General features: G+C 34.7%; 1 protein-coding gene across 1 annotated transcript in view; it reads left to right on the plus strand.

Annotated features, from left to right (window-relative positions):
• Nucleotides 1-881: 881 nt before the first annotated feature.
• The window catches only part of MS3_00011102 (uncharacterized protein), a gene marked incomplete at its 3' end in the record, with an annotated part of 67,125 nt that continues 54,287 nt past the window's right edge, over nt 882-13,719 (plus strand). The window contains exon 1 of the mRNA XM_051219508.1: nt 882-2,256. Coding sequence (XP_051064673.1) covers nt 1,330-2,256 — 927 coding nt within the window. The 5' untranslated portion in view covers nt 882-1,329. The remainder of the gene's footprint in view (nt 2,257-13,719) is intronic.

Here is a 13,719-nt window from a genome sequence, read left to right on the forward strand (position 1 = left end):
ACATCCTATGCGGATTGCCTCGATATTGCCTTAATTCCCAAGCAATCTAAACAAAGATGGATAGTGACTAGCAGTGGAATCCAGGATATGTATCTCATCCTATTTAAGCTTTTCAGCTGGATGTACTTTCATCTCGAAATTGAGAGTCACTTCGAGGCTCGAACCCAGTACTGTTCATTTCAAACGCTATCACATTATTCCCTTAGCTACTGAGTCCTGACATCCATTAACTTGTGCAATGCGGTGAAGTTTTATTGTTGTTTAATTGTATCTTTCTATTGTTATTTAGGAGTGCAATGGATCAATCTCTTATTGGTATATGTGTACCCTGTGCCGATTGCCTCGATATTGCATGTAGCCTTTAAGTATTATAATTAAAGATGCATAGGGACTAGTAGTGAAATTCAGTATGCGCATCTCATTTTATTTAAGACTCATCAGCTGGATATACTTGCATCCCAGTATTAACATCTATTTGACAATTTGAACCTAGTACCGTTCGCTTTAAAAATCATCGATTAATTCACTTAACAACTTAGTCCTAATAACCACAAATTCTTATCATCAAGTTGACATGGAAACTAAAAATACAAAAAAAATCCAAAATAGAAATCTGTTCAACATGAATTGATGTTGTAAAATTTTTAACTAAAACTAAACTCTTCTGTCATATCATTAGCTATTTAAATTGTACATTTATATGTTTATAATTAGAAGCGGACAATTCAAATGTGTTTGTTCCTATATAATGACCTTGAATGTATTTCTCAAGGTTGAATTTAATTGGCCAATTATATTGCAGAATTCTGATTGGTGTTTTGATTTTTTTGTTGTTTTTTTGTTGTGGGGGGGGAAATGTGCTATAATATAATTAATTATTTGACATACACCATTATATATTAGACAAAGTATTTTCTTAGTTATACTTTTGACATTCATACATACAAAAGTATATACAAAGTTGTTGCTGTTGTCGTTGCTGTTTTTTTTTATTTTTCGGGGGATCAATGTTAACAGTTATGTAACTTCTCAGAAAAATACAAAAAGTTGTCTGACAAAGCTTGAAAAATAAAAAAAAAATAAACTAAACACGGATTACATGTAACCAAATTCATTCAATATTGTGCAATCATATATAGGCACAGAAACTATTGATACACAATTGTAATAAGTAGGAGAAGAAGAAAAAGAAGAAGACGGACAGTCCCAATATATATATATACATAAAGAGAGAGAGAGAAAGAGGAAAAAAAAGAAGAGGAAGACGAATTAACCAAACATATTTCACCAATATTTAATCAATAAGTCTGATTATATTGACAGCCTAGAATGGAAAGTAATATTCATTTATCAAATAGTGATCATGAATTAGTGTTAGATAAACGTGGTGCTAATACTAATACTAATACAACTAATACTAATAATAGTGTTAATAATACAAATAGATCAATTTTATTAAAACATACAACCTCATTACCAAGTGAAGAAGATTCTAATATTGATTTTAATCAACAAAATAATCAATATCATGAACAATTTCAACGTGATAGACCACAATCATTACGACCACGTATGGTTACAAGATCATCGGTAAATTATCATCAACAATCAAAATATAAATTACAATCAAATAGTGAACAACAACATTTAAATAAAATCAATAAATCATATAGCAATAATAATTATTCTATTCTAACACCATTTAATACAAGAAATAATAGTATTCATCAATCAAGTGATTATATTCCATTATTACATAGTGATAAAGCCTTAGTAACAACAACAACAACAACAACCACCGCCACCACCATCACCAACACCAACACCACAGCAACAACAATCAATATTCCAATTGATAATAATATGGATTCACAATTATTATCTTCATCAATTAGTCCAGAATTCATGGGGAATACATCAAAAGATTCACATATTGATGATTTATTATTAACTAATAAAAAATTCAATCGTACAATTAAATATTTAGATAATACAAAATTAATAAGACGTGAATCAAAATCATATTCAACAACTATATCACCAATACCATTAATTTCTTATCATCAAAATGTATTACCAAATCATATGGATTTATATCCAATGATGATGGATAGATATAATAATAGTAGTACTATAATCGATAAAAAATTCCCTAATAATAATAATAATGATAATGATAATAATAATCATAATAATAATCTAATTAAAAATATAAAACATAAATTCAATATCAATAAAACATTGAATACAACAAAAGTAAGTATCATACAGTTGATTCTTTATTGATTACTTACTTATATTTGTTACTACTCCCAATAGATGAGTATAGGCCACTGATCAGTATTCTCTAATCTATTCTGTCTTGAGCTTTCCTTTCTAGTTCTATCCAATTTTTGTTCATTTTTTATTCTCATGTATGTGTTCTTTGGCCTTCCACTTTTCCGCTTCCCTTCAACATTCCAAGTTAGGGCTTGTCTCGTGATGCAGTTTGATGATTTCCGTAATCTATGTCCTATTCATTTCCATCGAATTTTCCTAATTTCCACTTCAGCTGGAAGCTAGTTTGTCCTCTCCTATAGAACACTGTTGTTGATGGTATCCGGTTAATCAATGTTGAGTATCTTGTGTAGACAACTATTTATAAATACTTGTACATGTTTGATGATGCTTGTAGTAGTTCTCGAAGTTTCAGCTCCGTACAGTAGGACTGCCTTGACGTCCGAATTGAAGATTCTGACTTCGATATTGATTGAAAGGTGCTTTGAGTTCCATATGTTCTTCAATTGTAGGAATGCGACCCTTGCTTTACCAATACTTGCCTTTACGTCTGCATCTGAACCTTCTTGTTCATCGATGATGCTTCCCAGGTATGTGAAGGGTTCTACATCTTCCAGAGTCTCGCCTTCAAGAGTGATTAAACTGCTGTTCTCCGTCTTTAATTTGAGGACCTTGGTTTTCCCTTTGTGTTCTCACTTCTCTTTCGGCTTTGAAGATTCCATAGGAGAGTTTGTCTTGTGATGTAGTTGAGCGCTTTCCTTAATGTGTGTCCTATCCAATTCCAGTGCTTCTTCTTGATTTCTTCCTTCGTTGGAAACTGGTTTTCTTAATTTCTTCTTCAAACTGGAATATGGTTTGTCCTTTTCCACAGTAAATTGTTACTGATAGTATCTGACCAACAGATAATGAGTATCTTATGTAGATAAGGAGAACTTAAATGTTTATTGTATGATAGTTGATCAGTATAAGTTATGTGGTTTACAATGATATATATTTTATGTTTTAACCTATATGAAGGAGTATAGACCGCCCACTAGCATTCATCATTTAAGCTTGTCTTTGGTAATCCATTCCAGTTATTTTCATCTCCTAATTATTCTTCTTATATTAACTTCTAAATCCATATGTAATGTCTTGTCTTGTTTGATCTTCCTCTTTTCCATTTCCCATCACGATTCTAAATTAGTGCTTTTCTCGTGATGTAGTTTGCTCATTACCGTAATGTATGTCTCATCAATTTCCAACTTCTTTTCCTAATTTCTTCTTCAGCTAGAAGCTATTTCAATCTCTTCCATTGTAGATTGTTGCTGATAGTATCCGGCCGACAGATATTGAGTATCTTGTGTAGACAAATAGAACATAAATGTCCATTGTATGACAGTTGACCAGCATGAGTTATGTCCTTAATAATGAATTATAATAAATTATTGACTGTGAAGACTTGTTAATAATAACTATAAATAATGTCGATTTGTTTAGAATTTATGTTTTAACCCTCGTGGAGGAGTATAGGCCAACTAATAGTATTCTCCATAAAACACTGTCCTGGACAATCCTTTCCAGTTCATATTCATATCTTTCATCTCTGCTTCCAATTCCTGACGTAGTGTATTATTTGGTCTTCCTCTTTTCTGCTTCTCATCAGGATTCTGTTATGGCGGGATAAAAGATCAAAATAAGATTGATTACTCATTATGGTTTTTTACTCAACAATAATTCCGTTTAATTCAACTTGATGATCAATCGGTGAAAGATTCGCTTTCGTATTCCCCTGACATTTTGTTCTGTGTAACATACGATATTCTTATATGAAGTATTTTTTATATATGTGATTTATTTTAATTATCAATCGAAGATGGGGGTGTACAAACCAATAAATAAATAAGTGTATTCCCGACTAGACTTGTCGTCATTGCTCGTGCTTCTGGCTGCTTGCGGAATATATTTACCCGTTTCAAACTTGAACTTCTCTTTCTAACTAGCGGGACTGGGACGCATCAGAATAGCTAGCTTATTTGTCTTTCGTGACAAAGTCTTTGTTCCGTTCGCAGAGTAGGTTAACTTGTAATCGCTTCAAACATAGTAGATTCTAAGTGAGCGCTCTTCTCGTGACGTAGTTTGCTCATTTTCTCAATATATTTCCTATCAACATCCTATGTTTTTTTCCTAATTTCTTCTTCAGCTGGAAGCTGTTTTAATCTCCTCCACAATCGATTGTTGCTTATGGTTTCCAACCAACGGATATTGAGTATCTTCTGTAGACAACTGTTTATAAATATTTGTACATTTTTGATGATAGTAGTTCACCACGTTTCAGCTCTGTATAGTAGAACTGTGTTGACCTTAGTAATAAAGATTCTGAATTTGTTGTTATCTCGCAGACATTTGTATTGGGTCAGATTTGTTCTTGAGTTGTAGAAATGCTGTCTTTGATTTGCCAATCCTCACCCTTATGTCTGCATCAGATCCTCATTGTTCGTCGACGATAATCCTCAGATACGTGAAACATTTCACCTCTCCCACAGTTTCTCCATTGAGTGTGATGCGGTTAGTGTTTTACGTGTTGTATTTGAGGATGTTACTTTTTTCCCTTATGTATGTCGAGGCCTAACGGTGTAGAGGCTTCTCCTACACTAATTCCCTTCATCTACCTTTGTGTATAAGAGGTCACGTCATCTGCGGAGTCCAAACCAACAATTGACTGATCAATTGCAGTCTTAAACAACAATCGGAAGGTACAAGTAAAACAACACTAAGTGAATTTATAGTTTTGATCCATTTTTTTGGTGTATGATAAATCCCCATATATATAGTCAATGGTTTCAATGTTGGATTGTACAATTCTTGATTCATTTTTTTCCAAGGACCAGTTATCCTTAGTTATAAAAATTGGTTATCATCAAGGAATGACAGTAAATAGAAAATATTTGAAAGAGGAGGGAATACAGTATATATGTCACCCTGGTTTGTGTATTCGACTAACATTGCACACTAATGATGTTTTTATTAGAACTTGGACTAAGGATTTTGTTTATGCAAATAGTAATCAATACTCAAAGTGATAGATTGATAGGCCAGACCTTCTGAATATCTGTACTTAGTAGTTCAGTAGATAACAAATTTAGCGTTTCTAATAACACTTTTATTTTCAATATGAATATCAATACTGGGCTACAGGTACTTCTCAGGTAACGAGCCGTAAATAAAGTGAAATATGATTCCTGGGTTTCAATGACACCTGAATATCATCTATTCAAAATAAACTGTAACACAATTACTTACTTACACCTGTTACGCCTCGTGGAGGAACATCGGCCACTCACCAGCACTCTCCATGCAACCCTGTCCTGGGCAATCATTTCTAAGTCTTTCCAGTTTTTATTCATCCTTTTCATATAGGCTTATATTTCCCGACATAATGTGTTCTTTGGCTTGTCTTGTGATGCAGTTTGATGATTTGCGTAATGTATGTCCTATCCATTTCCATCGTCTTTTCTTAATTTCCTCTTCATATGGAAGGTGGTTTATTCTCTCTTACACATTTGCTAATCTTAGAACAATACACATATGATCAATATGTGTCAAAAATAAACCTAACTGATATTCATGACTTAAGATCAACATCAGAATCAGTCAGCAAAGTATTAAGAAGAATGTTATATAGCTATACCTCAGTTCAGAAATCGGAAAGCCAATGCAAACATTTATTCATTTGAACAATTAAACTTATATCAAAATTTATAGGAATATTTATTTATTTCAACAGTTGAGATCACGAGTCAATTGAAGTTAGACGACCATGGAAAACCTCGAAGCACTGGACGGCCGTCCCGTCCTATTGTGGGACTCCACGGCAGTGCACAACCACGACCCCGTCTCGCGGGATTCGAACCAAGGGCTTATCAGTCTCGCGCCAGGCGCTTAACCAACTAGACCACTGAGCTGGCATCCAACGGTGTTAATGTCTAACTTCAACTAATCCACGAAATTGAGCGACACATCCACTATTGTTATCAGTGAGTTACCACCTCACAACAGACACGGTTGAACTTCAATGGTTTTGTGTCCGAATCCTGCGAGGCGGAATTGTGGATGCGCACTGCTGAGGAGTCTCACAATAGGGCGAAACAGCCGTCCAGTGCTTACAGGTTCTCCATGGTCGTTTAGCTTCAATTGACTCATGATCTCAACTGTTTAAATTACTATAATCTCCACAAAACCCCTTAGAATATTTATTACTTATTTCATTAGTTACCTATTTCTTTCGTTTCTTCATTCCTTCATTCCTTCCCTCATTCCTTCCTCACTTACTTACTTACGCCTGTCACTTTTCATAGAGGAGCATAGGTCACTAATCACCAAGATTCTTCGTTCAACTCTGTCCTTGACAATTCTTTCCATTTACTAATATATTTCAATTATTTACATTTCTGTATAGTGAACAATTATGCCATTCAATAGAATATGATTGTTTACAGTTTTTTTTGTTTGTTTGTTCTTACAAATTAATATCACAATAGGAAAGTAATAAATAACTTTGTTTTAATTATTGATTTAATATTTAATGGAAAATCTGAATGTAGAATGGTATAGAAAATCTTTACATTCTACTAATCAATAGTATAGTTCTATTTGACGAGAGTATAATTTATGAAAGAAACCAATCAATTATAAGATAAAAGATCTTGGATTTAGGCGTGAATTTCGCTCATTCATTTGATGAAATAAAGCTCCATTGATTTCTGATTGAATGGAACTCTTTGGTTCCTCAACGGCTCTCTGAAGGCTCTGTCGTAGTTCTCAGAAACTGTCCCAACACTATCAATTGTAAATTATAATCTTTATTCTTCACACTACTTTATAATGCTCATTTAGCCCTAGTAATTAGGTGGACATTTACAAAGTCACTTTGGCGTCACTTAAAAATCGTCCGCAAATTGTAGTTTCACCTTTTATTTTTATTCAATAGGTCTGTATTACACTTCATATTTGATTGATACTTTAACTGAGAACTTCTTCTTATTGAATATTGTAGAATACCATACTCCATTTACTGTCATTAGTGACAAAGGAAATGAAATCAGTTATTTCAACAGTTGAGATCATGAGTCAATTGAAGCTAGACCACCATGGAAAACCTGGAAGCACTGGACGGTTTTCCACGTTGGTCTACCTTCAAATGACTCATGATCTCAACTATTGAAAGTACTATAATCTTCACAAAACCCCTTCTAATAGAAATCAGTTATGTAAATAAACTGGAGTTTATAATGTAAACAATGAAATAGTCATTTGTCAGACACAAGAGATCTGGAAGTTGCAATACTTTGATTCAGTATGAATTACAAACCATTTAAATTTATATTCCCTAAGGATCTATAATGAAAAGATAGTAACCTAATATTACTTACTCACTTGCTTACTTACGCCTGTTACTTCTAATCAAGGAGCATAAGCCACTGACAAGCATTCTCCAACCTAATCTGTCCTGGGCTTTCCTTTCTAGTTCTATCCAATTGTTGTTCATTCTTCTTTTTATGTCTGTCTCCGTTTCTTGGTGTAATGTGTTCTTTAGTGATTTGGAAAAGGCCTTGAAACTATATTTTGTCCTATTCATCATATTTCATCAAAGTAACCCCATGCAGATTCTAACAAGCATCAATCACTTTTTTTAGTTCTGAACGCTACTAATAAGCTTATCAAGTAGCAATGGACCTCCTACTAATTGATCATTGAGCACCAACCGATATCACATTGATCTGGTCACTAGTTCGGATAAGTGAAACTCAACTCTTGGATCTATAAGCAATCCGTAGTTAATTTTTAGCAACTTTGGAAATATGAATGAAGTGTGATAAATTTTCTCTTCTCGTTCATTAGATGAATATAATTTGGAATACCTTGTTATTACTTATGTTTCTTCATTCTAAATAAATCTTCCTCATATTACATAAGTAATCAATAACCATTATTCCAAAAACTATCATCATTCTGATTGCTTATAACTATTTATGACATTAATATTCTATATCCTATAAGCCATGTCCAGCGGAGCTAGTCCGTGTCGGGTTGAGACAGGTATCTACCTCAGTACAATGGAAGATGGTCGCGCGATTTCATGGATTGATTGAGGTTAGACATTAACACCGTTGGATGCCGGTCGGCTCAGTGATCTAGAGATTAAGCGTTCGCGCACGAGACCGAAGGCCCTGGGTTCGAATCTTGCGAGTGGGGTAGTGGACGTGCATTGCTGAGGAGTCCCACAATAGGATGAAACGGTTGTCCAGTACTTCCAGGTTTTCAACGATGGTCTAACATCAATCGGTTCATGGTCCTAATAAAAACTATTCGTTTCTATTGGTTTTCGGGACGTAATTCCCCCTTACTTACTTACTTACGCCTGTTGGCCCTCGTGGAGTACCATAGGCACCCACCAGCATTCTCCAACAAACTTTATCCTAGGCAATCCTTTCCCGTCAGACTGATTTTTGCGCTTCATTAAATATTCATAGTTGTTATTTTACGGTGTAAACAAATATTATGGTATGTGCTACTGATGTCAACAGATATAAGTAGTATGTATCATCAATCGAATGTGAAATACCTTGTGACAGAATGTTAAAAAAGATCGAAGGAAAGAGAATAAGAAGATTGAATGATTCATATGGAAACAAAGGAACAATGAAGTCTTAGACGATTGATTGACATTTTGCAAATGAACTATTCACTATATGAGCAAAGATGGATAGTAGCTAGCAGTGGAATCCAGGACGCGCGTTTCGTCCTATTTGGGACTAGTCAGCTGGATATACTAGCATCTCAGAGTTGATGTTCACTCTGGAACTATCCATCTTTGCTTATAATGCTTGTAAATTAAGGCAATATCGAGGCGATACGCACAATATGCATATATACCAATAAGAGACTGATCAATTGCAGTCCTAAAAATCAATTGGAAGATTCAATTAAAAACAATACCAAGTGAATTATTCACTATATGGTTCTCAAATTTTATCATGATGTTCTGTAATGCTGAATTACAATACATTTGATTGTCCTCACTTGTATTCTCGTTCACTACAGTAGTTGTAACAGTAGTAATAATACTAGTACTGTAGTGTATACTACTGATATCGACAGAGATAAGTAGTATGTAACATCAATCAAGAGTGAAATACTTGACGGCAGAAGATTAAAAGGGTCTAAAAGAAGTGAATGAGAACAGAGAATGATTGGTGTGAAAACGAAAGAACATTCAAGTTTTAGATGGTTAATTAACATTTTGCAAATGAAGTATTTACTATATGATTCTCAGATTTTTGTAATTTTGTATCCAAGTATATTCGATTGTCCCACACTTCACCTTCAATATATATTATGAATTCAGTCATGATTTAAGTGTTACTTAATTATCACCTCTAATCTGTTCATTCAATGAACAATTAGCACATACATGTTAATCATACAAAAGAAAAAAATGGGTCAAATCATCAATTTGTTGAAAATGGAAAGTTGTGAGCTTCATTAATATAATAAGATAGACATTGTAATATGGTGTTAATAGATTGAATACACAGTGGATCTGATGCAGATGTGAAGGTGTGGATTAGCATAGCAAGAGCAACATATTTACAACTGAAAAAAACACATCTGGAACTCAAAACAACAGTCCGTCAACCAACACCAAAGTCACAATTTCCAACAAAAATGTCAAGACAGTTCTACTGTATAGGGCAGAAGCTTGGAGAACGATGAGAACTCATACAAGTGTTGATTAGCAATTTTCTATGCAAATTACTTCAGATCCATTGATTAAACACTATAGGCAACAACCTATTGTAGGAAAGAACAAACCGGAAGAAATCAAAAAGATACTCTGGAAGTTGTTAGGACATACATTGAGGAAAGCACCCAACTGGATCACAACGCAAGCTCTCACTTGGAATCTTCAAGGCCAAATGAGAAGTGGAAGATCAAAGAATACATTACGCTGAGAAATGGAGACAGATATGAGAAGAAGTATAAATTGAGGCTCAAAACAGAGTGGGTTGAAGAATGCTGATTGGTAGTCTATGCTCGATTGGGAGTAACAGGCATAAGTAAGTAAGACTAAATAGTTCCATGCGGAAATTTCTTGATTACTAATTTGATTAGTGAAGTTACCGAATCGCTTAATGATATGACCTATTCTCTTTTTCTACTTTAAACACTATACTTTAACTATCAATAGTAATTAATGTATAAATATGATAAATACAGTTTATTTGATGATATGAAGTAAGAAATTATAGCAACTCACGTGCAATTGATTTGGCTCACATGTAATTCGGTTAAGTCATTTTGTTAACTTATTTAACGGATAGAGTCATCGGTACAACAACAACTTATCTATATCATTGTATCTTTATTATTGTTACGAATGTATGACCATGTATGCTTAAGCATTGCTTTCTGCCTACTCATTTATTCACGATGCTAGCCTTACTACTAACCGCTTAATTCATTCGATGATTCATTCATTTCACTATGTATATATATATATATATGTCCATGTTATTCATATTCATTGCTCTCTCTCGTTTAATTGTACTCGCTTACTCGTACCCATATTCGTTGACTCACTCGCTCGCTCGCTCGCTTGCCTGCTTACCTTCCGGCACAACTCTTTCATGCTTGTTTAACGCACCTGTAATTTTGGATATCTGTGTGTGTGTGATCCCATAATAAACATAATCAACACTTCGTATTCGCCTTCTGATTAATGTACCGTACGGGCGTTATCCAATGACAGTTACCAAAACGAACTGTATACAAATTTTAAGGATTATATGGAATACCGACCATCACAAAATCTTAAGTTGTAATAGAACGAGAGATTTCATGCTAGAAAGGGACTCTTTAGAAAAAACTCAATAACAACTCTAACAAGCATCAGAATCAAGATCATAAAATCTTATGATGAATAGTTAAAATTTAGATCATGGTAAACTCAAAGTTTGAAACTTTGAAAATTATACACATTCTTAAAGATCATTCAAAGTTCTTCATCCATTTTCATACATATCATATTTATCACACTTGGGAGTACAAATTAAATTAGAATTCTGTTTGTTTTTGTTTTCTCATTGATTCTCTCAAATTCAAAGAGCTAAGTTATTAAGTGAATAGCGTAAACTTCTATTGGATATGTTTTATGTTATTGTATCTAGTTTTTTAATCGTTTATTCAATCTATTACGTAATAGGCATCATTACCAGGGTTTGATTTGATAATTTCGAATAAATTGAGCATCTATTACATAATATTTCACTGATTGAAATCATGAGCTAATTGAAGCTAGACTACCGTGGAAAAACCTGGGAGCACTGGACGGCCGTTTCATCCTAGTATGGGACTCCTCAACAGTGCACATCCACGATCCCGCCTTGCGAGATTCGAACCCAGGTGTTATCAGTCTCGCTCCAGGCGCTTAACCTTTAGACCACAGAGCCGGCATCCAACGGTATTAATGTCGAAATTCAACTACGGTGGCGCAACTTTGTGGATTGGTTGAAGTTAAACATTAACACCGTTGGATGCCTACCGGCTAAGTGGTCTAGATGTTAAGCGCTCGCGCGCAAGGCCGACAGACCCTGGGTTCGAATCTCGCAGGTTGCGGAATCGTGGATGCGCACTGTTGAAAAGTCCCATACTAGGATGAAAAAGCCGTCTAGTGTTTCCAGGTTTTCCATGGTGTTCTAGCTTCAATTGGCTCATGATTTCAACTATTGAAATTTGTAAAAATCTCCACAAAACCCCTTCTGATATTATGTAATAGCTGAACTCAAGAAATCATAAAATTATTAAAATCGAAATATTATATAAATTCTAAAGGAACAATATGAAAGTGATATTCATTTAAAAGGAATAATCTTTTACTCATCTCTATTCTATTTTTACTGGAAATATATTGAGTTCACATAAAATGTTTCCAAAACGAAATTGTAATTTCTAAAAGTGCTTTGTAATATCCCGCCTTGCAGCCAAACAAGTTGGTGAAGCCTAGTAGGCCTTTTTGAAGAGAAAGAGGTCACATCGAAGCACAGCACAACTACCGAGGCTAAAATAGTTGTTTCTGCAATCCGTTGGAGTTTTCTATTTGACGAGCAACACCGTACGTTAAATGCACCACTTTTGTAAATTTTTTGTCGTTTTCCAATCAAAATGTAATTGTGCTGGTTTTCTCTGTGGATTTCGTAATCAGATTGTGGGTATCGGTAAAAGTTAGCGATCACCCTGATCTCCACCACCTGGTTACCGCTCACGTTAGTTCATGAATCATTCGTCCCACTATCCAGGAGACATGATGCGGACGTGTGAGTCAGATTTTGCCTCCCTTTACTGATAGTGTCGGATATTTATTCTCTTTAAACAGATATAACTTACTTACCTACTTACTGTTGTAACCCCTCATGGAGGAGCATAGACCAATTACTAGTATTTTTTATCCAACTCTGTCCTGGACAATCTTTTCCAGTTGCTATACATCCTTTTCATGTCTGCTTCCAATTCCCGACAAAATGTGTGGATTGACCTTTCACTTTTCCGTTTACATTCAGGATTTCAAGTCAGCGCTTTTATCCTGACGTAGATTGGTAAGTGATTTCTGTAATGCGTGTCCTACCAATTACAACATCTAGTCCCAATCTCCCATACAGATGAAAACTGGTTCGTTCTCTCACAAAACAGACTGTTGTTGATCGTATCCAACCAATCGATGTTGAGTATGTTGTGTAGACAACTATTTATAAATACTTGCACATGCTTGACGATGGTTGTAGTAGTCCTCCATGTTTCAGCTCCATAAAGGAAATCTGTCTCGACATTCATATTGAATATTGTGACTTTGATATTGGTAGACAGACTGTTGTTTTGAGTTGCATATGTTCTTCAAGTGAAGGAATGCGTCCCTTGCCTCCCCAATCCTCGCCATCACATCCGTATCCGATTCTGCTTGTTCATCGATGATGCTTCCCAGGTACGTGAAAGATTCTGTATATTCCAGAGTTTCGCCATGAAGTGTGACTGGGTTGGTTTTCACAGTGTTGTATTTGAGGATGTTACTTTTCCCTTTTTGTATGTTGAGGCCCAGTGATGCAGAAGTTGCTGCTACACTAGTTGTCTTCATCTGCATTTGTTGGTATGTATAGCATAGAAGGGCCATTGTCATCTGTAAAGTCTAAATCTTCTAATTGATTTCGAGTTGTCCATTTTATTCCACGGTTTTCATCAGAACTCGTGGTATTCATAATTCAGACAGACATGATGCTGCGTATTATATTATGTTCACACAACAATTTAGTGATAAACAATTCCAGGTCATTTCATTTTGACTTGTCACTTCAATAAAGTTATCTTCCTATAGTGATCACACTTTGCTTAATGATAAGTCTTGTGAATAAT

This window comes from Schistosoma haematobium, chromosome 5 (assembly GCF_000699445.3).
Source record: "Schistosoma haematobium chromosome 5, whole genome shotgun sequence".
Taxonomy (NCBI): Eukaryota; Metazoa; Platyhelminthes; class Trematoda; order Strigeidida; family Schistosomatidae; genus Schistosoma; species Schistosoma haematobium.